This window comes from Perognathus longimembris, chromosome 17 (genome assembly GCF_023159225.1).
Source record: "Perognathus longimembris pacificus isolate PPM17 chromosome 17, ASM2315922v1, whole genome shotgun sequence".
NCBI classification, from domain to species: domain Eukaryota; kingdom Metazoa; phylum Chordata; class Mammalia; order Rodentia; family Heteromyidae; genus Perognathus; species Perognathus longimembris.
The window spans coordinates 17,205,456-17,232,250 of NC_063177.1; the positions used below are offsets into that span (position 1 = coordinate 17,205,456).

The 26,795-nt window shown below is 47.9% G+C and overlaps 1 protein-coding gene across 10 annotated transcripts in view; it reads right to left on the bottom strand.

Moving 5' to 3' along the window:
- Rph3al (rabphilin 3A like (without C2 domains)) overlaps positions 1-26,795 on the bottom strand; it is a 128,483-nt gene that overhangs the window by 57,501 nt on the left and 44,187 nt on the right. For all 10 annotated transcript variants that reach the window (XR_007213661.1, XM_048365081.1, XM_048365080.1 and 7 more), the window contains exons 3-4: positions 26,301-26,444; positions 23,714-23,843 (exon numbers count right to left, since the gene is read on the bottom strand). Coding sequence is in view for 9 of the 10 variants with exons in the window: in XM_048365081.1 (XP_048221038.1) it covers positions 23,714-23,843; positions 26,301-26,444 (274 nt within the window). In the remaining variant the exon portion in view is untranslated. The remainder of the gene's footprint in view (positions 1-23,713; positions 23,844-26,300; positions 26,445-26,795) is intronic.

Here is a 26,795-nt window from a genome sequence, read left to right on the forward strand (position 1 = left end):
CTTGGTCTTGGTTTCTAAGTTCCAACACTGAAAATTAAGAAGCTGGTATTTTTTTTCTAGAAAAACAAACAAAAAAAGCAAAACTTATGTGAAAGAGTGTGAGCCAGCTATCCAACTCACAATGGAGCCTCTTGCTATCAAGGAGGGCCCAGGCCCAGGGAAGCTTTCTACTTCCAGCTGGATGAGTAGAATTGCTTCCGGTAACAGCACACTGGCAGCCAGGAACTGTATCTGAGTTATAAACCACACTTCACTTCTAGAATGGACTCAAAGCACAAGTGACAACTAGGCCTCCAAACCAAACATCCACTCCTCACTCTTTTTTTTTTTTTTTTTTTTTGCCAGTCCTGGGCCTTGGACTCAGGGCCTGAGCACTGTCCCTGGCTTCTTTTTGCTCAAAGCTAGCATTCTACCACTTGAGCCACAGCGCCACATCTGGCTTTTTCTATATATGTGGTGCTGGGGAATTGAACCCAGGGCTTCATGTATGTGAGGTAAGCACCCTTGCCACTAGGCCTTATTCCCAGCCCCCTCCTCACTCTTGTCTCCATCTCTCCATTCATCCTTTTGCAAATGTGTGTCCCAGTCTCAAGCTCACAGGGAGGAGCTCCCACAGGACACAAGCTTAGGGCAGGATGAACCTTAGACGTGGCACTTTCTCTGGGCCCTTTTTTCCCCTCATCTGTTCATTAATGGTGACAGGGAACCTTCACCACAGTTGGAAGGATGGGAGAGATGATTCACAAAAGTGCTGTGCGCTACGCATGGTGAGGTTCTTTGCCAGAAAATCCTGCTCAGTGAAAGACGCCAGATGAAGAACCTACCAGCCATCGTCCCTGCTCTTTACTCTCCCTCACCTCTACCCAAACCATCCAAGTCAAGGACTCTGGATATGCTCTGAACCGTCCTTTCCCCCCTCTCCACTCTCCCCCTCCACATTGCCACTGCCTGTGCACCATGGGACCCTCAGCAGGTGTTCCCACACCCACACTGGCTGGTCTCTGATTGATTTCAGACAAAACAGCCTGATTGATCTTTCCAAGACACAAAGACAGGATTACATGTCCTTTTTCCCATCTATGCCGGCCTATAATTCTTCAGTCTTCCCATTGCTTTTGCATGGAGACCATCCTACTTTTGCATGTGCATGATATATCTATTCAGACTGAACCCTACCTCCTCACTGGTTCTGCTCATACCTAACTCCTGCTATACCATCTTGCTCTCTATTCCTTGTGCTCCAACATAACTGGTCTTCTTCAGTCCTTGATTCTTGCTCTGTTCCTGCCACAAAACTTTCACATGTACTATAATCTCTGTTTGGGATGCACCTGAGCACACTGTCTTCTTATTAACTGAAGCACCCCTTCTCTAAGGCAGCCTTCCTGGCTTCTTACCCAGCCAGAACTTCTACTGTGGGTTGCTGCCTCTTCCTTTCCACTGTCAAGGTTGTAGTTTTGCCCTCAGCTGTATGTGCTGGGACAACTGTCACTCCCTCCACTGGGCTGTCACACAGGGCAGAGGCCATGTCTATTTCTGTTCATCTTCCTGTTCCGTGGCTTGGACCATGACTGCTTGCAGAATAAGGGGACAAGCACAGGGGACAAAGGGGAGGGGATGTTTATTTATATTTTTAGAGATGGGGTCTTGCTATGTTGCTTAGGCTGGTCTCAAACTCCTGGGCTGAAGAGACACTCCCACCTCAGCTTACAGAGTAGCTGTGATTACAGGTGTGCCACTATGTCTTGCTTAAAATGAATATATATATAAATATATACTGTCAGTATATACACACACACACACACATATATATATATATATATATATATATACATATGTATGTATATATACTGTCCTCAGGGCCTGAGCACTGTCCCTGGCTTTTTTTTTTTTTTTTTTTGCTCAAAGCTAGCACTCTGCCACTTGAGCCACAGCATCACTTCTGGATTTTTCTGTATATGTGGTGCTGAAGAATCAAACTCAGGGCTTCATGCATACTAGGCAAGCACTCTACCACTAGGTCACATTCCTAGCCCAAGATGAATAATTTTAAAACAGTTGAGGTTTCAATTCAACAAATGTTTATTCAATACTGTATATAAGGCATTGCTTTTGTTTTTTTGTTTGTTTGTTTAGCTCTGGATTTTTTTTTTTTGAGTAGATCATGCTGGCCATGAACTCGAGATCCTCCTGCCTCCACTCCTGATTGCTGGGGTTTACAGAAATGTGCCACCATGCCTAGCAGTTCAGGAATTTTGAGGATGAATAAGACATGATTCTTTTGTCCTCAGTGAGTGCCCTTCTGAATGGAAAAGTTTATAAATGGGCAAAACCACCCAGCATAGTGTCACATGCCTGTAATTACAGCACTAGGACGGCCAAGGCAAGAAGATTATGTTTTTGTGTGTTCAAGACCAGCCTGGACAACATAGTAAAAACCCTGGCTCAAACAACAACTACCACCTAGATGAAAAATAACTTCCTCAAACATTGCAATAAATTAAAGTGGGTAGATGGGATGGTTGCTCTTTAGGAATGAGCTATGCTGAAAATGTTGACAGACAGCCAGGCACAGGTGGCAAAGGCTTGTAAACCCAGCTACTCAGGAGGATGAGATCTGAGGATTAAGGTTTGAAGTCAGCCCAGGGAAGAAAGTCTATGGTTTTCTTATTTGCAATTAACCACTAAGATGTCATAAGTGGAGCTGTAGCTCAAGTGGTAGAGTGCTAGTCTTAAGTGAAGAAGCTAAGGTACAGTGCCCAGGACCTGAGTTCAAGCTCAGTCCCCTGCTCAAGAAATGTTGACAGAGGATTATTTAAATATGCCAATAAAGTAGGGAAAAGAAACAGTTGCCTAGAAATGGACCCAGTGCACACATACTCAAGTATGTGCTTCATGCCCCATACTATGCTCTTGATGCTAGAAATCAAATCTACAAAAGGAAAACAATCTTATTATTTAGGTGAAAGTTATACCAGCAATAAAGATGATGATATATATAGAAAAAGAGACCAAAATACTGACAAAGCTGAATATAAAATATAATAGAATGATACACACAATAAGGTAAGCAAAAAAAGAAGCTTGTTATATAAAGTCAGTATAGTATGATGCTTGGCCACATAGAAATGTATACATGCTGAATGGATTTATAAGTCCTTAGACCCAAAATTATCTGGGAGGAGATAGGCCAAAATACTAATAAAATAATAACAAATCAAAATCTATTTCAGGATGGGCCTGGTGCTACACACACCTGTTATCTCAGCTACTGGAGAGGTAGAGGTAAGGAGAATCTTGAGTTTGTGGTTAATCTGGGCAAAGTTAGTGAGACCCTATCTCAGAAACAAAAGGGCTCGCTAGGGGGCATTATTCGAGTGGTACAGCACTTGCCTAACAAGTGTAAAGTCCCCAGTTCAATCACTGGAAGTGGGAGGAAAAAAAAGGAAAGAAGGACCTTGCACTGGTGGTTCATGCCTGTAATTCTAGCTACTCAGGAAGCTGAGATCTGAGAATCATGGTTTGAAGCCTATGCTAAATGCTTTGGGCAATTATTTACCCCAAGTTCATTTTTTTAAACCAGATGTGGACTTTTGAAAGACGGACTTAAGAAGCTGACAGTATATTCCCAGAGAGACAAGAGACAGGACTCATCAGATGACTGCATCTCAAATGAAGACAGTGAACTCCCATCTCTCCCAGGGCAGGGTCACTGGGTCACTGAGCCCTCTGACTGCAGGCTCAGCCCTCCTCAACCGTGAGACATGGTTTGCAGCTGTGCTACCAGCCCTGCTGGGCAGAGGGCTGGAAGCAGCCATGCACTCAGTATTAAATACACATTGTAAAGATCTACTCATGGGGCTGGGAATGGGGCTTTGTTTTAGAGTGCTTGCCTAGCATGCATGAAGCCCTGGGTTTGATTCCTTAGAACCATATAAACAGAAAAGGCCAGAATTGGTGCTATGGCTTAAAGTGGTAGAGTGCTAGCCTTGAGCAAAAGAAGCTCAGGGACATTGCTCAGGCCTTGAGTTCAAGACCTAGGACTGGCAAAAAAAAATTATTCACTATGCCTGGCACCAGAGTGGTGGTTGTTTCATGTAGAATCTCATTTAGTTTTCATGATGACCTGTTTTATAAATGAGGGTTATGAAGCTTACAGATAAATAACTTGACCATGGGGGCTTGAGGTTTGAACCTTGATTTGTCTGAACCTTAGGTATAAGCCAAGTCTGACTGCCTCCTCTTCCTGCCTGGACCCCACTTCACTCTCATGTACCCCAAGTTAAGGCAGGCTTGGTTCCCTTTACCCCACTGTTCCTCCATAAGCCTTGAGTGGGAGAAGGTACAGCTTAGCCCCTCTTCCCATTTGCTGGGACATGGCCTGGGCAGCAAGGAAGGTTGAAAGCATGGAGAGTCTGGCCCGTGGAGGCCTCCAGGGTCCTATCTGCATAAACACAGCCCAGAGAGGCACAACCTTAAGAATGCCAGCCCTGCTTGGCCTGAGCTAGGAGCCAGGTGGTCCCTGGAAAAGTACTACAGAAGGAAGATAAGGAGCTGTGCTTTCCATCTCATGCCCTGCCTAGGAACCTCCAGCCCACTCCCTGCTCCTTGCTAGTGGTTAGGAGAACCAGACAGGTGGACCAGGGCCTCCTCTCCTCATGCAGGGTTCCCAAAGGCTGCCATACTGACAGGTCCTTCCCCTTCCTCAGAGGAGCCACTAGCACTGTGAGGACCACCTGCAAGCCCCAGATCCATGCAAGCCCTCAGCTGCCTTTCCAGTTGAAAGAAAGTCCCATCATTTCCTGCTGATTGTAGGACTAGCTTCCAACACACGCCTCCCTCCACCTGCCACTCACAGCCAGTCACCACAGCGTCCCGAGTGGAGGGGAGGGTTAAAAAAGGCAACAGCATCAGCTCGTGATTATTAACATTCACAGAGCACATAATAAGAAATCATGACTAGATGTAGCTGTGGATCATTTCTGGGCCTGTGTCTCGCTGTGTGCCTGTCTGATAGAGGAAAGCAGGATACAGAGAATAAGATGGGCCCCCAGCTGGCTGGTTGGCTGTGGGCAGGATGGGTGAGGAGGACAGCACCTTACCTCATTAACTCTTCCTAGCCCTGGTAAACCTGTGAGAGATTGGGTTTGGGTTTTCTGTGTATTTTACAGTAATCCAGGGGAAAGAAAACACATGAGCTGTTTCAACAATGCCAAGAGGGGTGCAGACTGGGACAGGAACACTATAGGAAGCAATAGGTTAAAAAAAATAAAACTTGAATCAGGTGTGGTGGTAACTACCTGTAATCTGAGCACTCAGGGGGCTGAGGCAGGAGGATGGAGACTTCAAGGCCAGCCTGGGCTACATAGTGAGACCTTCTCTGGAAAAGCCAAAATCTATCTATCAATCAATAAATCAATCAAAACTTAAGCAAAGAGGTCAGGGGTCACTCCATTAGAAGTGGTAGGTTTTATTTATTTATTTATATCTAGTTTTTTTTATTTTTTGGTAGTTGTGGGGCTTGAACTTGGGGCCTGGGTTCTATCCCTGAGCTTTTTTGCTCAAGGCTAGTGCTCTACCACTTTGAGCCACAGCTCCACTTCCAGGTTGTGGGTTTTAACACAGAAAATCTGGGCTGGCATATGACTCAAGTGGTAGAGGGGCTGCCACCTAGCAAGCCTAAGGCTCTGAGTTCAAATCTCAGGACTACTAAAAAAAAGTCAAAGAGGACGAGCCTATGCTTCATGAGAACTTGTGTGGTGCCAAGTGAAGGCACGTTTTCCCTGGGGGTGAGTGATAACTCTTAATCAACATGTAAATCCACACAGTTCCTGAGGTCAGCTCCTTCCGGGATCCCTAACACCACCCTCCTCATGCCTCCCAGACCTGGTGTCAAGGGCAGGGCCGGGCCCAGTTCCTGAGCCAACCTGCCAGGCTACATCCTAAAACCCTCCTTAGGTCCTTCCTGCCTTAAAATAAACTGCCCCTTGTTCTGCACCCCACCTCTCAGCCTGGGCTTTTGGAACTGATAGGGCTTGAGCCTGGCCCGAATCTAGGCTGCAGTCCTTGTGGTTCCATCTGAATCACTGGGGGACTGACAAAAGCTAAAGACCACCTCCATCCCACAGTAATGGCCCACTCTCTAACTCATCTCCCTTGCCTTCGGAATCAAGTTGCCTTCAGGCTGGGAGGCAGTCAGAGCAGGGGAAGGCCCAACTGGTAGAGGAAACCCGCTCATATCAATCTTCTTCCCTGCCTCGTGGTTACTTAAAATTACAACTCCTAATAACGATAATAGCCACCATTTATTGAGCACTTTTTCTATGCTTGGCACCAACTCAGGACTCAGCACACATAATCATTATCACATTTAGTCTTGCTGACTTTCACATCGGCCCTGTGAGGGAGCTGAACATCATGCATGAGGAACTGAAGGCCTAGACATGCTGAGGTGCTTGGCCAAGTGCACATACAAGAGGAGAAGACAGAGACAGAATGGGCATCCTAGTCCATAATATAGAAGCAAGAGCTTGGGCTGGAGGAAGTGGCTTGGTGATAGAGCACTTGCCTAGCATATGAGGTCCTGGGTTCCTTCCCAAGCCCAGGAAAGCCCAGGGAAGAGGATCTACAACCACAAAAAGTAAGCATATATAAAGCATGCTTTGTGTTAGATTCCAGTGACTGTTCAAAATGGAGTGTGCTTTTAGCAAGAATGGTATGGTACATAGGTGGCTTAGAGCATTTGTCAGGGGTCTTGAAAGTTAAGGAGGAGAGGGGAGGGCACCACTCCCCATCCTGCCTCTCTCTTGTACTCCAGGACCCTTACATTTATTGAAAAGGATGCTTATAGGTGCAGGAAAGGGATGTCCCTGGTTCTGAGGTTGCCAGGGAGGAAGCAGGTGGCCAGAGCTGTCCCCTGAAGAGAAACAGTGGGCATTGCCCAGACAAACACTGGTCACACCAGGAACATGAACACAGGGAACTGAAAGCCCCAGACAAAGCCAGCTCCACTTCTCCCAGCCAGGCCCTGGTTGTATAACCAACTTGTACCTTCCCAAGGCCTCCCGCAGACAGTTTCTCATCAAGAAGCACCTGCTGCCAGGAAGTCACCTGGCTAAGGCCCTGTCAAAGGAGCCCCATTCTCAGCGACACTGTTGAAGAAGATTTTTATCCCTATATTCTGCACCTTGAAAACCTCCTGCCCCTTGCAGCAGCCCCTGAGCTCATGATGTCCAGTGAGCCCCACTCCATGAGGATCAAGAAGCCTCATCGTGGAGGGAGGACACTTGCTGTGGTCCACCTTGGCCATTCAAAGAGCTCAGGCTGGTCAGAAAAGTGTGTGGTCTCTACACATCTGAACTAGAGCCTCTCTGAGGACCTATAATATTATGAAATAGGAATTTAGTCATCATCTCATTTCCTGACACATAGCTCATAATGCTGTAGGAATCGCCAGTGATAAAACTTATCTTTTTGTTGTTTTTGACCAGGGCTGGTGGTTTACACCTATAAAACTCAGGAGGCTAAGACCTGAGAATCACAGTTAGAAGCCAGCCCAGGCAGACAAAAACAAGAGACTCTTACCTCCAATTAACCAGCAAAAAGCCAGAAGTGGAGGTATGGCCCAAATGGTGGCGTGCCAGCTGTGAGGAAACAAGCTGAGCTGAAAGTTCAAACTCCAGTGCTGGCGCTAAATAAATATTATGCTCATGAAGTAGCTGGTGACCCCTACAATTTCTGGTCATCAGAACGACCAAGGCATGATGGGAGGTTTGGACTTGAACCCCTATCCCAAGCTTGGGAGAGAGGAGGGGAGGAGAGTGCCCCTTTCCCCAAGGTTTAGTTGATTGTTAATGGCTGATGATGTAACCAACCCTACTGATATAATGGGCCTCCAAAAAAAAACAAAAGGCAGAGTTTGGGGGCTTCTGGTTGGTGGGGTTCAGGGAGGTTCCCACAGGATGGTGCACATAGTAAGGTCCAGGAGACTCCATGTCCCTTTCCCTACATCTCATCCTACCCATCTTGTCATCTGGATGCTTTGTTAAATCCTTTATAATAAACCTGAAAACTTAAGGGTTTCCTGAGTTCATGTGAGCTGTACAAGTGAATTAATGGAATCTCAGAAAAGGGCTTGGGGGTCTTTGATTTCTGGACAACTGGCTAGCAGTTCTGGAAGCCTGGGTTTGAGACCAGCATGTGAAGTAAGATGTAATCTCACAGGGCCAAGCCTATCCCTGTGGGTCAGGATGGAATGAGATTTTCCTGGTGAGCTGGTTGGTACTTAGCAGGAATGGATTCTTACACCCTTGGATAACCCCAGTTCACAATGACTGCCCTGAGTGACAATGTGCCAGTAGAAAGCCCTGTGCTTGACTTTTTTGTGGGGGGCTAACCCCACATTTCCTAAAGTCAGAACCCTGTTTTAGAAAGCTTATCTCTCCATGGGAGGGCAAGGCAGGAGCCTCTGATTAAAGCTCTTCCATCCCATCCTTGGGAGTCTGGACAGCAACTATGGCCAAGGTCAGGGCCAATGCTGTCAGTGACATTCAGTCACTACTTCCTAAACTGCTGCCATAACCAGGCCCTGGAATAGCTAGAAGAGATAGTGAGGCTCATAGGCTTCCAGGGATAGAGACAAGAAACTGATGCATGGGAAGATGGGATGGGGACACACACACACACACACACACACACACACACACACACACACACACACGACTCTCCTTACTTGGTTCTCATGCAACTTTCCAGCCTCATCTCCCCCACCACCCCCACCACCAAGCATATCATGCCAGCCCCATACACATTTCACTGTCTGCTCCCAAAGGCTTTTTGTGTTTTTGTTTTTTTGTGTGCTGATCCTGGGTTTGATCTCAGGGCCTGAGCCTTTTGCTCAATGCTAATGCTCTACCATCTGAGCCACACCTCTCTGCCTGTTTGCTCAAAGCTAGCATTTTACTACTTGAGCCACACCTCCACTTCTGCCTTTCTTTAAAAAAATTTGGGGGGGGGGACTGGGGATATGGCCTGGTGGCAAGAGTGCTTGCCTCATATACATGAAGCCCTGGGTTCAATTCCCCAGCACCACATATATAGAAAATGGCCAGAAGTGGCACTGTGGCTCAAGTGGCAGAGTGCTAGCCTTGAGCAAAAAGAAGCCAGGGATAGTACTCAGGCCTTGAGTCCAAGGCCCAGGACTGGTGAAAAAAAATAATTTTTTGGTGGTTAATTGAAGATGTTCATGAACTTTCTGGCTGGCTTTGAACCATGATCCTCAGATCTCAACCTCCTGAGTAGCTGGGATTATAGGTACAAGCCACCTATGCCCAGCACCCAAACTTATTTTACTTTGTTGCTTTGCCCACACTATCTCTCATGCCTGGCAAACTTCTATGTATACTCAAGACCAACTTGAACATCTCTGTGCCCTCTTTCTTTATTTTTTTTTATTTTAAATTTATTTGTTTATTAATTGAACACAAATTTTTTGACAAGGTGTTGTGTAAAAAGGGTACAGTTACATAGCAGGGCAATGTATACATTTCTTGTGATATCTTCCGTCCTGTTTTTCTATCTCTTCTCTAGGTCAGGTAGACATATATACAATATACAATGTATCGCGAACATATACAGTAGCCACGTGTGTGCCCTCTTTCTTGAGTTTTCTCAGAAAGTGTGTCACCCTTTATGTCTCACAGTGTGACCCCCATCCCTAGAGTAGGATTGTGTCTGTATGACTGGCACCTCTGAAGCCATGGTTCCTTTGAATCCTAGGGATCAAACTCAGGGCATTGCACATGCTAGGCAAGAGCTCTACTTCAGAACTACATCCCCAGCCACAACATTTCCATATTTAATGCCGAGTTTAGCAGGTGTCCTGAATATGGCTGGCTGGGAAGGGAGCAGGGGCTGAGTGACAAGTAAAAGGTGCTATAGGACTTGGAATTCCTGACTGTGGGGGGGGGGGGCTGTGATAGTATATAAGGAGAGGAAGAGACATGCTCAGACCTAGGATTCAGGATAAAGGCCTTTGCTCAGAACATGGACCCTGTTACTCTCCCAGCCAATCTACCTTGCATCCATATTCTTAGCAGAGGCTCTTTTCTGGAATATTCCCAAGGTCCTTGGGATCCCTAGGTCCTTATGAGTTTTGGAAGGCAAGACCTAAGTCCTTCTAAGGCCTAGTCACAAGATGGAGGCATGTGGGAACAACAGTGTAAGGTTTTTAAAGTAAGTAGCCAATAAAGGAGAATGCCATGTGGTATTCAGGCAGGAGAGAAAAGTTTATTCCTGAACTGCTGGCCTGTGGCCGAGATGCCACATGGCCAGAAAGAAGGGGTGACCCACCACCTGTCCAAGCCTTATCTAGAGCTGGGGCAGGGAGGTGTGGCCAGATGAGGGGAGGTGGCTCCCTCTAGGTACACCAGTTACCTAGGTAACGCAGGTACTGGGCGGAGACATTAGACAGGCTGGGACAACAGCATGAAGCCCTCCCAGAGGCGGACCTTACAAACAGGACCAAGGAGACACTGGTTTATGTGTTGTTTCTGGACTCTCTTGGAAGGGTCTGGCTGCAGTTGATACACAGGGCCGGAGCCTGGGAGCAAGGTGGCATAGCACATCATGTTACTGAACACCGGAACTCCGGGGATGAGGGAGTCCTTTGGGACCACTGTGCTTCTGGGAATAGACACATTAGATTATCCCAGACTCACTTGTCCTTTTCTCTGAAGTGGCTCCATGGCCTGGCTTGGTCCCTAGCACAATTAGATGCTCAATAAATGTTTTAAGTGAAGAAAACCTGGGGACACGGCCAGCACCCTTTCAGGAGACAGAGGTGGTAGGGAGCAATGGGGTGGGGTGGGTGGCAAACAGATAAAGAGCTGCATGCAGTTCATCTCTGCTCCTAGAAGTCCAGTGAGAAGTGAGCAGAGAGAGGAGCAGGACATGGGCCTGAGGGAGAGGGTTCTTGGGCTAGTGGGATGGGAATGTAGGAAGAGGATGGATCAGTTCTGGGGCCAGGACCCAGGGGGAGGCAGGAGGGACACAAAATGAAGTACCAAAGTCATCCTCTGCTCAACTCAAACTACTGGGCCACCAAAAGCAGATGAAGAGGGAGGCGTCCTGCGGTGACTACAGGATACAACAGCGAGTCCTGGGCTCCCAGGAACCCAGTCAGCACAAACTCCCTGGCCAAAGATAGCCAACATCCCTCAGCTCTGCTTCAACCAATGTGGTCGGAGCCATATACACCCTTTGGTAGCCCCACCTGCCTGAGGGGTGCACCACTGGTCTCTGACTTCCTGGGGCTTAGTGTGACTGTCACTAGGTCAGCCTCCATGGAAACATCCTCTCCCTTCTCTATGCTCTCTCCTGTGCCATGGACACAGGAAAGATCCTCCCTGCCAGGAAATACCTGTAGGAACCGTTTTGTTTTTATTTGAAAAAAAAAATACAGCTGACAAGACAAACACTTTAGAGCATATAACATTCCAGAAGCGACAGCCCCAATGATTAATTAGGGAGCCTGGTGATGCGCTGGCCCAGAGCTCCAAGGAGACCCTGGGCAGATCAGGGCCGAGGGAGTAAGCACACCCAGCCAGGGAGTAGACAGAGGACCCTGAACACCAAGTGGAGGCATTTAGACTTCATCATGCAAGCAGCAGGGAGCCACTAAGGTCTTCAGATTTCAGGGACAGGGGAGGGTTGATGTGATCAGGGAGAGCTGCACTTGAACTAAATGAGCAGAGGAGCAGAGGATGAGCTGAAAAGGAAACAGACCTCTGGCAGTAGCCAGGAGCCTGGCAGGGGGCCCTACAGTGGCAGGACTGGCAGGCCTGCAAGCTTGTCCTCCTTCCCTAGAGGACCAAACTTAACTGTCGGTGCTTGAATGTGGTTCTGGGCAGAAATATCACTGGAAGGCCTGGCAGATCCTCACCCCTGCTAGCCTCGGTTTCTCCATCTGTAACCCTGGGAGAATCATCTCTCCGGATGATGAGGGTCAAGAAAGAGTTTGGGAGAGTATACTAACCTGATTCTTAGTTTTGTTTGTGGTACTAGGTTGGAACCCAGGGCCTTGCACATGCTAGGCAGGCGCACTACACTGAGCCACACCCCCAGCCTTTGCCCCTTTTAAGGTCTGATCTGCAGAGAGCCTGGAGAGGGACACCTGGCCCCTACTTCCCTGAGATTTCATCAACAAGGAAGCTGCCCTGCAGTCCTTCAGGGTGAATAGCCAACAGCCGTAGGGCAACATCACAGGTGGAAACAAAGCAAATGGGGGAGAAAAAAAAATCACAGGTCTTTGGAAGTGCAGCAGCTGGCAGGGCAGCCAGCTAGGTGTGGCCTGCAGCCACACAGAGGACTGGAAATGTCATTATCTGCTATTTACCACAACTGAGGACAAGAGGCTGAACAGAATTGCGTTCCTGGTAAGAGCCTTAAACAGATTTGCCAACCATGCTTCCTGCTGCCAGAGTTTCTCCCAGCTCCCCTCACAGCAGACCTGCAGAAAGGAGCCATGGTGGCAAGGGATTGGAGAGGGTGCCAGACAAGTGTGCTCAGAGAAGTAGCCTGGCCAGGGGTCCCCACTCCAGGACATTAGGACCTCTTACCCATTCAATGAGGGGCTAAGCCTCACAGAGACCACGATACAAGATCCAAATTCCTACAGACGTCAATGAGTGTCCAGCCATCTCTGAGTTGTGACAAGCCAGGACAACTCAGGCCCACTCTGTAGGGGACACTCGTCATTTTGGGTCCTATCCTACATTTACCATATAATCTGCCTTAGGAGCTGGGGTCCTTTTCCTTCCCCAGCTTTGGGGACACGTAGCCATCAGCTTAGGCACTCCCTTGGCAAGCTTTACACAGTATAATGGTCCATTGAGGTCTGTGGCACACCTTCAGCTCTGAAATGCAAAGTCTTTGCTGTTCCACTATGAGTGAGCCTCTCTCTGAATCTCAGTTTCCCCACCTGGAAAATGACATACCCACTGCCTCCTGCCTGCCTGTATCTGTGGACACAGGCTTTACAGTATTATCAGAGGCAGAGGAGCTCTCAGAGCACAGGCCAACACCATACAGCTCCCTCCCTGCTCAGAGGACATGGACTCTACCACGTGAGTTGCCCAGCAAATCCAGCTTGCCTTTTCAGCACCTGCAGAGCCCGCGGAGTTTCAGAGGTGCTCCCTGAATGGAGGATGGCACCGCTGCTGGGGCTGGGCTGCACCTGAGCTTCCCAGGAGGAAACTGCTGGAAAGACCTGGGGGAGTCATTAATCCAACCGTTTCCTCTTCTAGGAAGATCCTGAAGGTGAATGGAATTTTCATCCAAGGTTGTGACATGGGGAGTTCATGACTAGGTTTGGTACTGGGTGGGGGGGGGGGTGTTACCTATGGACTTAGGCAGTATGCTCTGCCCTTCTCCATTTTACTATGTCTGTCCTCTGAGTTACACAAGGACCAAGAAGACTTATGGAAAATAAACCTGAACCATGCCCACTGGATTCTGGATGTGATGGGAAGAAGGTGTATGGTAGGTGGGGAGAGTTGCGGTAAGAGGACAGCAGGGGACCATGGCCCCAGGAAAGATTTAGACAAAAGGAAAAAACTAGACTTAGCTGGAAACAGGATAGTACGGTGTAGGCACAGCTCTCTCCACTTTTACTTGCACCACCCCAGAACTGCCCCCACCTCCAAGAGGCTGTATTGGGAAGGTGCGGAAAAACTCCCTTGTAACTCCTAAAAATAGGATTTATACATATAGGAGGGGGGGGGGGGCTATGTGTTATCAAGTGAAAAAAATGAAAAAAGAAAATCACATAGACTTAATATATACACTTGTGTACATTTGAACATTAGTGGAGACAGATGGGGCAGAAGGAGAAAATACTGTCTGCTAAGGATTAGGGGTGGGGGGAATATTTTACTTTCATCTGTACTGCTGGATTTGTATAATTATTGAGCAGTTACTAGCACCAGGAACTGTTCCAATGAACTTATCCCAAGCTTCCCTCATTTCAATCTCCACATTTACACTCTGAGGCAAAGAACTTTTATTGTTCTCAGTTTCCAGGGGAAGCCACCAAGGCAGAGAGAGGCACAGACAGAATACAGATGACTAAATCTCTATGCAGTAGGTTACTACATGAGGATTTGAACTCAAGACTGTATTTGCTATGCAGGTGTTCTACCACTTGAGCCATGTCACATTAGTTTTGAGGCAGTTTTTTTTTTTTTTTTTTTTTAAGATAGGGTCTCAGGCTAGTAATATGGCCTAGTGGCAGGAGTGCTTGCCTCCTATACATGAAGCCCTGGGTTCGATTCCTCAGCACCACATATATAGAAAACGGCCAGAAGTGGTGCTGTGGCTCAAGTGGCAGAGTGCTAGCCTTGAGCAAAAAAAAAAAAAAAGAAGTCAAGGACAGTGATCAGGCCTGGAGTCTAAGGCCCAAGACTGGCAAAAAAAAAAAAAAAAAAAAAAAGATAGGGTCTCACATTTTGCCTGGGCTGATCTCAGACTGAGATCCTCCTAGCTATGACTCCCATACAGCTGGGATCACAGGCAGGTACTACCATATCTAGAATGCTTGTTAAGATAGGACTCCCACAAGCTCTTTGCCTAGGCTGGCCTTGAACTACGATCCTCCCAGTCTCTGCCCTCCAATTAGCCAGGGTTACAGATGTGAGCCACTGTATCTGGCTGCTTGTTACTTCTTTAAACTGTAGGAAAAGAGGGGCTGAAGGTGTAGCTCGATGGTAAAGTACTTACCTCAAATGCTTGAGCCCTGGGTTTGATCCCCAGTATTAAAAATAAAATCCAGAAAGACAGAATTTGTAAGAAGATAGATGGAGACCTTCTCATTCAATTCTTTAATCTGTTAGAGCCCCAAACAACTAAGGTTGGCACCCCTTGCCTAGTGCCCATCAATAATATAACCCAGATGGGAAGGAAATCTTGTCCCTTCTCACATGTGTTTTTTTTTGCTTTGCTGGGCATGGAACCCAGGGCTTCATGCATGCTAAGCAAGTGCTCTACCACCTGCTACATCCCCAGCCCTCCTTCTCACTTTCAAGTGGTGGCAGGTGTCCTGAATGGGCTGATGGACTAGGACTGGGGAGGTCACACTTTTTCCGAATATGCTGAAGAGATAGATGACATCTCCAGCATGCCTGCCTCTCAGCCAGGAAAGGGAAGCAAGCACACATGTCTGTTCCATCATGTTCCTAGTGAGCTTTGTGGGCCAGACGTTCCCCCTCCTGATCCTGGTCCTGGTTCCTGCTAATTAGGGAATTCAGTATCAGTATGTTTTCTCTAGCCACCCCACTGTCCTGCCACCAAACCTTCCCATGGACTTTGCTCTCCACCCACCCCCCCCCACCCCCCGCCAAGATTCCTGTTCCTATCATCACCCTGCTTGGCACTCTTGGAGGGTTCTGCTGCCCACAGGAGAAAGACCAGGCACCTCATGGAGCCTTTCCTGATACCCCTGACATTCTTTCCCTCCCTCCAGTTTGGCCCCTCCTGGCCCCCTCATGCTCTCTCCCTGCTGCCTTCTCCCTTCTCTCAGTCTGTCTTTCTTACTCTCTCCCTAGCTGGCTCCCCTATATGCCCAAACCACCAGTCCTGAACTTTGTCTATAGAGCTGTACTTACTCCATCCCTGCCCTGGCTAGTGGCCCCCTCTTAGGCAGGGCCAGCTCTAGCATCTGCTCCACCCTGCAGTGGAGGCCACCCCTCTTCTCGCCAGGACCTGCTTCCACTTGTATAGCCCTACCCCATAGCACACTGCATCTTCCACTAATAGCTCTGAGCTCCTGGAGGAAGGCCTGGCATCTCTACCTCCTCACCCTGGGAGCCACTGTCTCCAGAAAGCTCTGGAATGGACTCACAGGACAGGAAGCTAATGTCAGTCCAGCAGGCTCCAGGCTTTGCCATGAGGGGCAGAATGATCCCCAGCCCACCCTTTGTCCTGATGATTACAGAGGTCTCCACCCTGGAGAGAAGAGAATGGGCTCCAAACAGCACCAAGTGGCAGTTCTCTCTTCCTTTCTTTGGAGGAATAAGAGCCATTTTGCAGGCATCAAATAGCAAGGGGGAAGAAAGTGTGCCTTAATGGAGATGTTCTGCTCAGCACCCTGCGCAAGGCAGATGCTCCAAGATGCCGCATGGGTGTCTGGTCCAATCTTGCCATCCCAGCAACAGAAGCCAACTCAATTCCTGCCAAACAGCCTTGGTGATATGCAAGCAGCCAAAGCGGGCCCCTCAGGGCAGATGAATTAAGTGACTTTTTTTTCTGGGAATTTGGGAAACATCAGTAGCAGAGTAAAAAAAAAAAAAAAATCCATCTCCATAATGAGACACAAACACACGTCTTCTACATTGAATCTGGCCGAGGAGGAGAAAGAACACTGTGAGGCCAATTTGAAGACTCATGGTGGCTGCAAATGCTTCCATGCTTCCCCCGCAACCCCTCCCCACATAGGCAGTGACAGCTGAAGGTTTGGAAAGGGCATGGGGGGATGAAAGCCACTAGTTACTTTGAGCATATCCTAATTTGGAAAGTGAGACTGCAAACCACAGACACTTTTTAGCCCTTGAACACTGATGATAGGAAGGGTGCAGCCACTATGGAAAACAGTAATGGCTACTCCTAAAAAAAAAAAAGAAAGAAAGAAAGAAAGAAAGAAAAACTCAAAGGCTTACCAAATTACCCACTTATTTCACTGCTGGGTATAAACACCCTCAAGGATGAAAAGTGGGCCTCAGAGAGACTTGTACAACCTTATATACAGCCTTATTATTCACAATAGCTGAAGCATGGGAGCATCTAGGTGTCCATCCTTGATGAATGCATGAGTCATTTGCCTTTAAAATGTCAGTCATCTTTAAAAGGAAGGCAGTTCTAGCCAGGCTCACGCCTGTAATCCTAGCTACTCAGGAGGTTGAGATCTGAGGACCAAGGTTCAAAGCCAGCCCATGCAGGATGTCTCCAATTAACCACTGAAAAAGCTCACGTGGTAGAGCACTAGCCTTGAGAAGAAAAAGTTCAGGTACAGCACCCAGGCTCTGAGTTCAAAACACACACAGACACACACACACACACACAGAAGTTCTGACACATGCTTTGATATATGCATAAGCTTTGAAGACATTATGTCAAAGGGTCCTTTGCATTTGCAACAAGCTTTTTGGGGATGTCAATCCTGCTGGTCCTCAGCTCATGCCAAGTGAGGACCCCATCAGCATCTGAATAACTGTTCATGCCTCCCCATCCAGGAGGTGCTCTCGGGTGTGTCCCAAACCTGAGGAGAGTTGCAGAGTCCTCAGGGGTCAGGACCCACAGAGAGGAACCCTGTGCAACAGGTCTAGAAGCACCACCTAAGAGTGGTGAGGGCTAAGCACTAGGAATAAAACTGTGCTGGTCAGGGCAGGGCTCAGACTCCTTCCATTGTTCCCTCCAATGGCAGTTAGAGGGGTGATACTGAAATTCCATCAGCTCCTCCTTTGGCTTAGCAGACACAAGTCCCCAAGTCTGAACCATGAGGCAAGCTGGGGCTTTAGGAGAAGGCTAAGGTTTTGTGGAAAATGCACTGTGCCCAGCCCAGGGTACTTCTAGCTTCCTGCTGGGGTTCTGGGCTGACCCTCAGCAGGATACCTCCTTAGAATAAAGTGGCTTTAAGTCAGTGCAAGAGGCAGCAGGTTTCCCTTGTCGCTTTCTTCCATGATAGTCTGAGGCTATGCTGCCCGGTGGAGCTAGACTTGTCCTAGGGGCTTTGAACAAAATGCAGGCTGACCATATCCATTCTCCATCAGATCTCAGCACACAGGACCCAGTAAACCTGTCAGGACAGCTCCCCTGCTCCCACACAGTGCAGTCCATTTGACTGAGACCAGAAAAAGATCCGACTGCGCTTCTGGAATGGTGACGATGCCATCCTAGGCTCAGGCAGGTCCATAGCCCAGCCTGGCCTCCCCCATGGCTAGTGAAGCTGGACTCTCAATTAGTCTAAAGCCTGCCTGACTCAGATTCTGAGCAATTAGGCGCGCCAGGCCTCTTTAATTAACCATCCAGCCCCTCTCCCTTCCCACCATGGCTCTGGGATAATGAGGGCAGGCAGCCCGGGCATGCAGGCCCAATTACAGAGGGATGTGGCTCTGAGGACTGCGTCGTCTTCCACCCTCGCTCTCATTAGTGGTGGCTGCTGAATGCTGCTAGGGCTCGTGCTGGGGACACAGCCATGTCCCCAGGAGTACCTGAAGAGCTGTCCTCCTCCACCAGGCCTTGCCCTGGATACTTTCCATGCTGGGATATCCTCAGCATCCCTCTGCAGTCTGCCAAAGGGCACATACCTCCCGGGTCCCAGGGCTACAGCGAGCTAGCAGGTAAAAAGGAGGGGCCTGGAGGCATATGGCTCAAGTGGTAGAACATCTGCCTGGCAAGTATAAGGCCCTGAGTTCAAACCCTATCTATCTATCTATCTATCTTCATATTCATGAGAGAGAAGGTAGAGACAGAAATGAACAGAAGCTCCCCAGAACCAGGCTCCTGATACCACATGATCCCATGACTCCTCCCACATACCCTGTTAAAGAGTTCTCTCAGCTCTCCTTATCCCATAAGATTGCTTCCTTAACCTCTCTCTAACTGTACTTAATTATCTATAATCAACTAATCCTGGCCCACTGGAGGGGAGGGACTTGTGCCTACTTACAGTGTGTCCTAACACTGGGCATCAGTAGAGTCTAAGAAGTATTTATTGGCCTGTGGCTATTTAGGAGGCTGAGATCTGAGGGTCTCAGTTCAAAGCCAGATTGGGCTTTATAAAAGTCTGTGAGACTCTTATATCCAACCAACCACCAGAAAGTCAGAAGTGGAGCTGTGGCTCAAGTACTAGAGCCTAACCTTGAGGGAAAAAAAAAAAAAAAGCTTAGGTACAAGGCCCAAGCCCTGAGTTCAAGCCCCAGGACTGGCACACAGAAAAAGTATTTGTTGGATGGGTGAAAAGGTGCTGTCATCCTCTCCTCCCAACCATTGTGGTCTACTGTGAGGGCTAAAGCGTAGGGGGTTGTGATTGCTGCCAGGTGATCACTGCCTGGTGTCTGTGCCTTTGTGATCATCTCCTGGGGGCTCAGGAATCCACAAACTACCCATTCTCTGCTCAAACACAGTGTGTCTGCCACATGGCTTCTGACAAGCCCAATGTACCTTAGCTTCCCAGATCTCCTAGCTCTGCCCCCTATCTTCTAGTCCCCAGAATCTTATCCCTGGAGCCACTGGAGCACGTTCCATCCCTCCTCCAAGGTTCCCCTGTTCTAAAGCCAAATATGCTGTCATATCTGTATCCTCTCTCTTTCAGTGCTCAATTCTGTTTTCCAGGTACCAGCCTTGGCTATAGTATCTCTTCCACTGCCCCCAACTAAACCCATGCTCACCTCTACCATGCCCTTTGCTTCCTTTTATTTTTTTTTCTGAATAACTACTTATTTATTGTCAAAGTAATGTACAGAGGGGTTACAGTTTTATATGTAAGGCAGTGGGTACATTTCTTGTACAATTTGTTACCTCCTCCTTCATTTCTCCCCTCCCCCCTCCCCCTTTGCCCTTTGCTTCCTTAAGGCAGGTTTTTCCCAACAGCTCTCCTGCTGCTCAGTCCTAGAGAACATCCTCCCCCTCCCCTTGGACCTTGACCATCAAGACTGAGTGAAGTAACCACTTTGGATACCTCCCCTCCTAGCTTTCCCTCACCTGAGTCACACACAAGCTCAATTAGTGACTGTTGTGTGTACAGGAGCCACTTCATGAAACTGAGGTCTGTCCCTGCCAGCCTAGGACATCCAATGCTGGATAGCTACGAAAGTGTCCAGAGGCTTTTACCTAAATTTCAGAATTAAGGGATTAATTGTGGCAGCTCCAATGTTAAGTTCAGGAAAACATGAACCCTAGTAAGGAGAAATGGGGTACAATAAACTGAATTGTGTCTTTCCAAATTTTGATGTTAAAGCCCCAATCTCCAATGTGTAGTTGGAGAGAGGGTTCTTAGGGAGTTTTAAAATTAAGTGAGGTCATAGGGGTGGGGCCCAAATCCAATAAGATTGGTGTATTCATAATAATAAGAGATATCAGAGCTGCAGTCCAGGAAGAGTCTTGGGAAAACACTGAGTTTCAGCAATCCCCCAAACCACAGAGAAATAAACAACTGTTGTTGAGGGTGATGCTGTCTGTGGTGTTTTATTACAGCAGCAGGAATTGACTAATCCTGCTGCTGGATCCATGATGAATACTCACAATATCAAAGATGACAACAATAACAGGATCCATTTTTGGAGTGCTTACAACTCATCAGACACAAGAAAGAGCTTCCCTGAACAAGTGAATCTCTTCTTACACCCACCTAGAGCTAATGGGAGCTTGGTGACTCTGCTTTACAGATGAATAGATAAAGGCCTAGAGAAGTTAAGTGACTTGTACGAGGTCACTCTGTGGTGGCCAGGCTGGGTCTCTCAATCTGGGTCTGCCAGGATCTGCAGCTCTGGGTCCAAGTTTCTTATGATCCTGCTGCTGGAGGGAAGCAGCCCTTCCAGGCCCTTGCAGACTCATGGAGATGTATGAACAGGAAGGGCAGGGTGAGCTCCTCAGACCCAGGCAGGAGCCCCTGACAGCACACTGCACTACTGTGGGAACAATACTTCCTGGCCACCTGGAAGCACAAATCAGACCAAGTTGCCTGTTGCCCTGGCCTCTAACAGTCCAAAATTCTCCTTCCTGCCTGAGAACTTCATTCTCAGCCCTTCTAATTCTTCCCTATCTGCTTAGAATACACTGGAGACATTGCTGCTCTCTTAGCATAGGGTCTCTGTCCCAATTATGCCTTGCCCCAAACCCATCATCTCTCAATGACCATCATTACCACAAAAACATGCCTCCTGCCTTCCACTGTGTGTTCCTGCAGTCCACTAGACATAGAGCAGCCAAGGCTACCCTTAAAAACACAGAGCAAGCTGGGTGGCCCCAGTGACTCACGTCTGTCATCCTAGGTACTCAGGAGGCTGAGATCTGAGTATGGATGTTTGAAACCAGCCCAGGCAGAAGTCTGTAATGTTATCTTCAATTAACCAGCACAAAGCTAAAAGTGGAGGTATGGCTCAAGTGGTAGAATGCCAACCTTGAGTGAAAATGCCAAGTCCCAGTACCAACATCAAACAAACAAACACAGAGTGTATCACATCACACTCCTAACACAAACACAGTGCTAGCCTCCTTTTAAACTTACAATAAAATCCCAGTTCCTCACCTTGACTCTGAAAACTCTGTGGGATCTGCCAAGCCAACTTCTCTTTCCTTCCGTCCCTAACTTGAGCTTGTTCTACTGCAGGACCTTCTGTGTGTGTGCTGTTCCCTCTGCCTGGAACACGTTTTCTCTAAGATATTCCTGAGACCAGCTCCGGCTTGTGTTCTGGTCTGAGCTCAGAGAAGCTCTTTCCAAGCACCTGAAACATGCTATCTGCATCATTGTTTTAATTCAACCTCAAGCCGGTGTACCTGACATGACTTTGTCTTTACTCCTTCACTTGTTTTGTGATCTCTCTTCTCTCACCCTGTATAATTTCCATGACAGGTCGGGTTTGGGCTAGCACCTAGAACCAGCTTGCACACAGTAGGCCTCTACTATGTAAAGAAAGAATGAATATGAATGAATGACACATTCTTCTCAAGGACAGATGAAGAGAATCTTGCAAGCCTCCCATCCTGCTGGGGTACTGGCTACTGTCCCCTACTCCCACCTCTGCCCCGGACCAAGTCCCTTCTAAAGGTCAAAGGGCTCCTTTACTGCCCCAAGTTGCCTTCCCAGGCTCACCTTGTCTTTCGCCAGCTGGCAGAATAAGAACCTCTTCAAATAGAAATGTCCTTCTGACCAGCCCAGTGCTTCAGGGCACCAGGAGGTGGGGTTGGTGAGTCTGGAAGAACATTTTCCCCACACCCCGCATCCAGCTGAGGCCCTCCCCTGGGGCGGCCACTGTTGCCTAGGAAATGGCTCTCCTGGGAGCCACGGAGTTAACTCCTTGTCAACCAGGAACAGCAGCCTGCTTCTGTGTCAGAGGCCATGGATGTTCCCGAGGGAAGAAGCTATGGTATTGCCCATCCTCACTAAAAACCTGAAATGCTTAGAGCTGTTATAGGGCTGAGAGACAAAAGGAGGAAATCGTTCTCCCAGGGTAGAAGTCACAAATCATTGCCCCACTTGCCTAAGTCCCGGGAGCAAGGCATTCCCAGGTCCCGGCACCCACTCCTTAGATGGTTCCTGGTCTATGGCCTACAGAGGAGCTGGCACATCCTGACACCCAGATCCCCCTCACATCTCCACTGTGCTTAGATCAACGGATCATCCACCTTTCCTAACCTGATTCACTACACACAGCAGAGTTGGGGGTGGGGTGGGGAAGGGGGATGGCCATGTTCAAAATTCTAGCTTTCCCATTTATTAATTGGGAATATTAGCCTTTCTTTTTCTTACTCGGGTTTTGAATGCCAAGGTTACCAATTACTTTATTCCAAGTCCATGTCTATTTCTTTGATATTTTCCATCTTTTATAGTCCTCTCAACTCTTCCTAGGCTTCTATGTTCTCATATTACTTCCTGAATTCATTTGATTATTGCTTTTTAAAAAAATGTCCTCACCCAAGGTCATACAAAAAGAGAATGCTCCTTTTCCCTCTGTCTTGTTCACTGTAACAACTTCAGGCTTAAAACAGTAAATGGCACATGGAAGTTACTTGAGGATGCATTTCCAGTAAAACTACAGTGAAAACAAACAAGTAAAAGGCAACTTGAGAATAATGTCTCCAACCTAGGAAGGTAGAAAAGAAAGAAATCTCATGAATATTACTATGTAGCAACTAGTTTAGGCTGGAGCAAGAGTAAAAATCTAGGATTTCTGCCAGGGGAAAAAATAATAAAGTAGGCTCCATGTTATAAAGAGTAAAATTGAGAGGCTAAATAATCTTGAAGATTGAAAGGCATATTATTCTCTGAGCAAAAAAAAAGGGGGGTGGCAATTAGAAACCCTAGGAAAAAAACCTAAAAGTTATATTTTAAAAAGTCTTGGACTCAATATGAAACAATTTAATATATGACACAATGTAGTGTAAAAAAGGAGAAAATCTGTTTGATCTTTCTGCAAATATCATTTTTCTTTGAGTGATCAAAAGAACAGACAAACAGAATAGGAACTTCAATTTACCACACTAGTAAGGAAAACAGTACTTATCTAATAACAAGTAATAACATTTATTCAGTGTCTGTGTGCCAGGCAGGGTTTTGAAAGCTTTGCATTTAATATTATCTAATCCTTACAGCTCTCTGAGGTACATGTTATCATTCCCCCTATTTTGCAACAGGAAGATGAGGTTTGAAATAGACATTTTCTGAGGTCATATGGGTGGTGTAAAAGCTGGATTCACATCTAGGCTCTGACTCCAGAGGTCCATTCTCCAGAGCTGGCCACAGATTCTAGACCTACAGGCCTTCAAGCCTGGTCCTTGATGAGAGAAGCATGAACATGCACACACGCATACACACACACATACACACATACAGAATTTCTACTCCTCTTCCTTTCTCCTCTGAGAGCTGCGATGCAAAGCCAGAGAACAGCATGGCTCATCCAGCCTGGGTAGCTAGAACAGTGGGGTCAGAAAAAGGCCTTACCTTCCTGCAGTCTTTGCAAAATACTGAAGAGCTGCCCAGGAAGCCCAGCACCTCCCCACACAGCAGGCACTGGGAAAGGCCATTCCCCATCACATTTCGCCTCATAGTCTCCAGCCGCTCCACCAGCCGCCTGCAATGTAGGATATGGAATCAGTGTTTCCTGTCACCAATGCAATGACTGCTCAGGCTCAGCTGCCACAGAACTCAACACTACTCCATGTCACATGTTGTCTCCTTAGCTAGTGTCCTGTTCCCTGCCCCATCTCTTCCCCTGGCTAATTCCAAATCATTCATTCCTTTGCCAACTATTGATGGAGCACTTACAGTGTGACAACAGACAAAGGAAGAATTGCAGCAAGTAAGACAGAGACAGACACTGTATTAGCTCCTTTGGAACTCACATTCCATCAAGGAAGAAATCACTGTCAGACAGGGAGAATCCCATGTCATGAACATGGTGGGAGAGTGAATAGTGGCAGATGAGCTACAGGTATGTTAGATGGTGGCCAGGGAAGACTCTGAAAACACATGAGCTGAGAGCTGAAGGACAGCAAGGGCCAATCAGGTGACAGAACTGCTGGGGAAGGGGGTTATTCCCAACCCCCTCCCACTGCAGCAACAGGAAGATAGGGACAGTAAGGTGGGAGAGCAAGAAAGAGTCACATGAGTTTACAGGTTACAAAATGGGGTTGCTGCTTTTCTAAGCTCAGTCAGAAGCTACCACAGGGTCTGAAGGAGGGGAGAGATTTGACCCCAGTGACATTCTCCAAAGATGTGGAAAACTGGAATAAGGAAAGCAAGAGGGAGAAAGCCAGTAGGAGGCTAAGGCCACCCTGGAGAGGACAGACCCAGGCTGCACCTCAGGGGCAGCATTGGTGGCTGGGGGAGGGGGCGCAGGGTGACAGGAGGCTTTGGGTCTTAGCATCTGGGCAAGTGAGAAGCTGGAGCAGGAGAGAGAAAGGAAGGAACCCAGATCCTCTTTGAAACACTTTGGTTCTGGCCATCAGGAAGCTTCCCCACACCCTGTTAAGCCTGGTGAACCCCTCTTCTGGGGCTCTACAGACCCTTACCACACTGTAACCACCAGTATGTGACAGCCTCTAGTGAAACACTACAGCCTCCTCAGAATTGTTCTAATTTGTGACCCACTATATTTCCAGGACCCAGAGGACAAGATTCTTGATAGAATGATGAACAGCATGCAAGTACATCATCTCATCTCCTCTGTCACAGACTCCTAGTGAGGAGGATACATTTTAAAGATGTGAAGACTGAAACTCAACAATGTGAAGGCACTTGCTGGGGTTACAGAGTTCCCAAGATGTGGAATTGGAGTCCATCCCAGACCTGTCTGGTTCAGATCCTCCACATTACCATTCAGGCCATGCAGTGTTCCACAGGAGCCGAGGGACAGTAGACTCAGCCATGGCACTGCCTCTACCCATGTGTCCTCCAGAAGGGACATAGTCCTTCATCTAGGAAACCACAGGGCCTGGGAGCAACCAACCCCAGCTTCTACCCTGGCACAAACTGTTTGTTCTTGGGGGAGTCTACACCTCATATAAGCACACAAGATGTGATTCCTTCACCTGAATGATAGATAACACGCAACACTGCTTCTGGATCATTCCATGTACCTACACACACATCAGAGACAGATAAGTGGATGGCTGAAGGGACCCCTGAATGCTCCCATAGCACAGGGGAGCCTTCCATGAAGCTGCTGGGGGAGGTGGAGCCCTGTGTCAATCACTAGCATTTGAAGTAAGAGCTTGGCAGGGCCCTCAGGGTGTAGATCTGTATAAAGCTGGGCCTCAGCCAGTTAAGTGAAAAAAGAAAAAGAAAAGAAAAATCCCAGTAGTGTGAGGTGGTGAACCCTGTTTGAGCTGTTATTGAGGTACATACCAGAGATTGTGAGCCAACAGCCACCTTTCTAGTGGATGGTCCACCATCCAAAACTGCACTTCTACAGTGCCTGATTTTCAAACATGACCATCTCACAAATAGAAAAAAGGTAAGTAGAAAAAGAACAGGGAGAGCGGAACAGAATGAATACCTGCCCCATGCAACGTGGTCCCAATCGTCTGTTACTGCTCGTGCCTTTCTGTTATTTTTCAAATTTTTCTAGGAAATGTTTATTGCTTTTGTAATTAAATGACAAAAACCACAAAAACCCTACACCACAAAAACCATCGCGCGACTGAGTCCTAGTCAGCTCTGAACGTCACAGGCTGGAAGAGCTTAGGAAAACACTCGAAGACACCTCCAACTGGGGCCTGGTGGGGCCTTTTGTGCTTTGGAATCCTGCTATGGACAGGGGTGCAGAGACAACAGTCTCAGTGTGGTTCCCTTGGACTTTGTGACGACCTGGGGCTCATGTCAGCCACTAACCCTGCTCACACATGGCTTGGAGGGACTGGCTGGGTACCTGCCTTCAGTCCAGGTGTCCCCAGCAGAGAAACTGGGGCCCCATGAATGACTCCAAGTCCCAGGACCCAATACACTAGTCTCATGGCCCGTAGGCTCTCCTGCAGCGCTCCTGCCTTCCTTCCACAGCTGGCTGCTACCCAGCCAGTCCAGCCCTTACCCAATTCTCTGCTGCTCCATGATGTCAAGCCGCTCGGCCCTCTGGATGACCTGCAGGATGGCCTCCACCTCTGCCGAGCTCAGGCACTGGCTCCTCCTCTGTTTCTCTGTCTGGTAGGTATGCACAGACCAGCCTGTCTGCAGCCTGGAAGGGAATACCAACAATGGTCATGAGGCCTCCCAGTGTAAACTCAGGCCCTTACCCCCAGCACATCCATAAAGCCCCTCTGAGAATGGGTGGGGACAATCCAGATGGTATGGGACCAGAGTCCATAATGAGGGCCCATAACAAGAGTTCCTGTAAAGCCTGGGAATATGTCCATCACTGAGTTTCAGCTTTACTGTAAAACAATCAGCAACTAGCTGTCCCGCTTGCAGAAAGGGAGTTTCTAGAGGGTTAAGCCCTGGTCCTGCCCCCTGCCCCTGCCCCATCTGGTCCTGGTTGACCTCTCCATCTCCCCTATATGCTGTTCACTCTTTACTCAAGTTATACTGG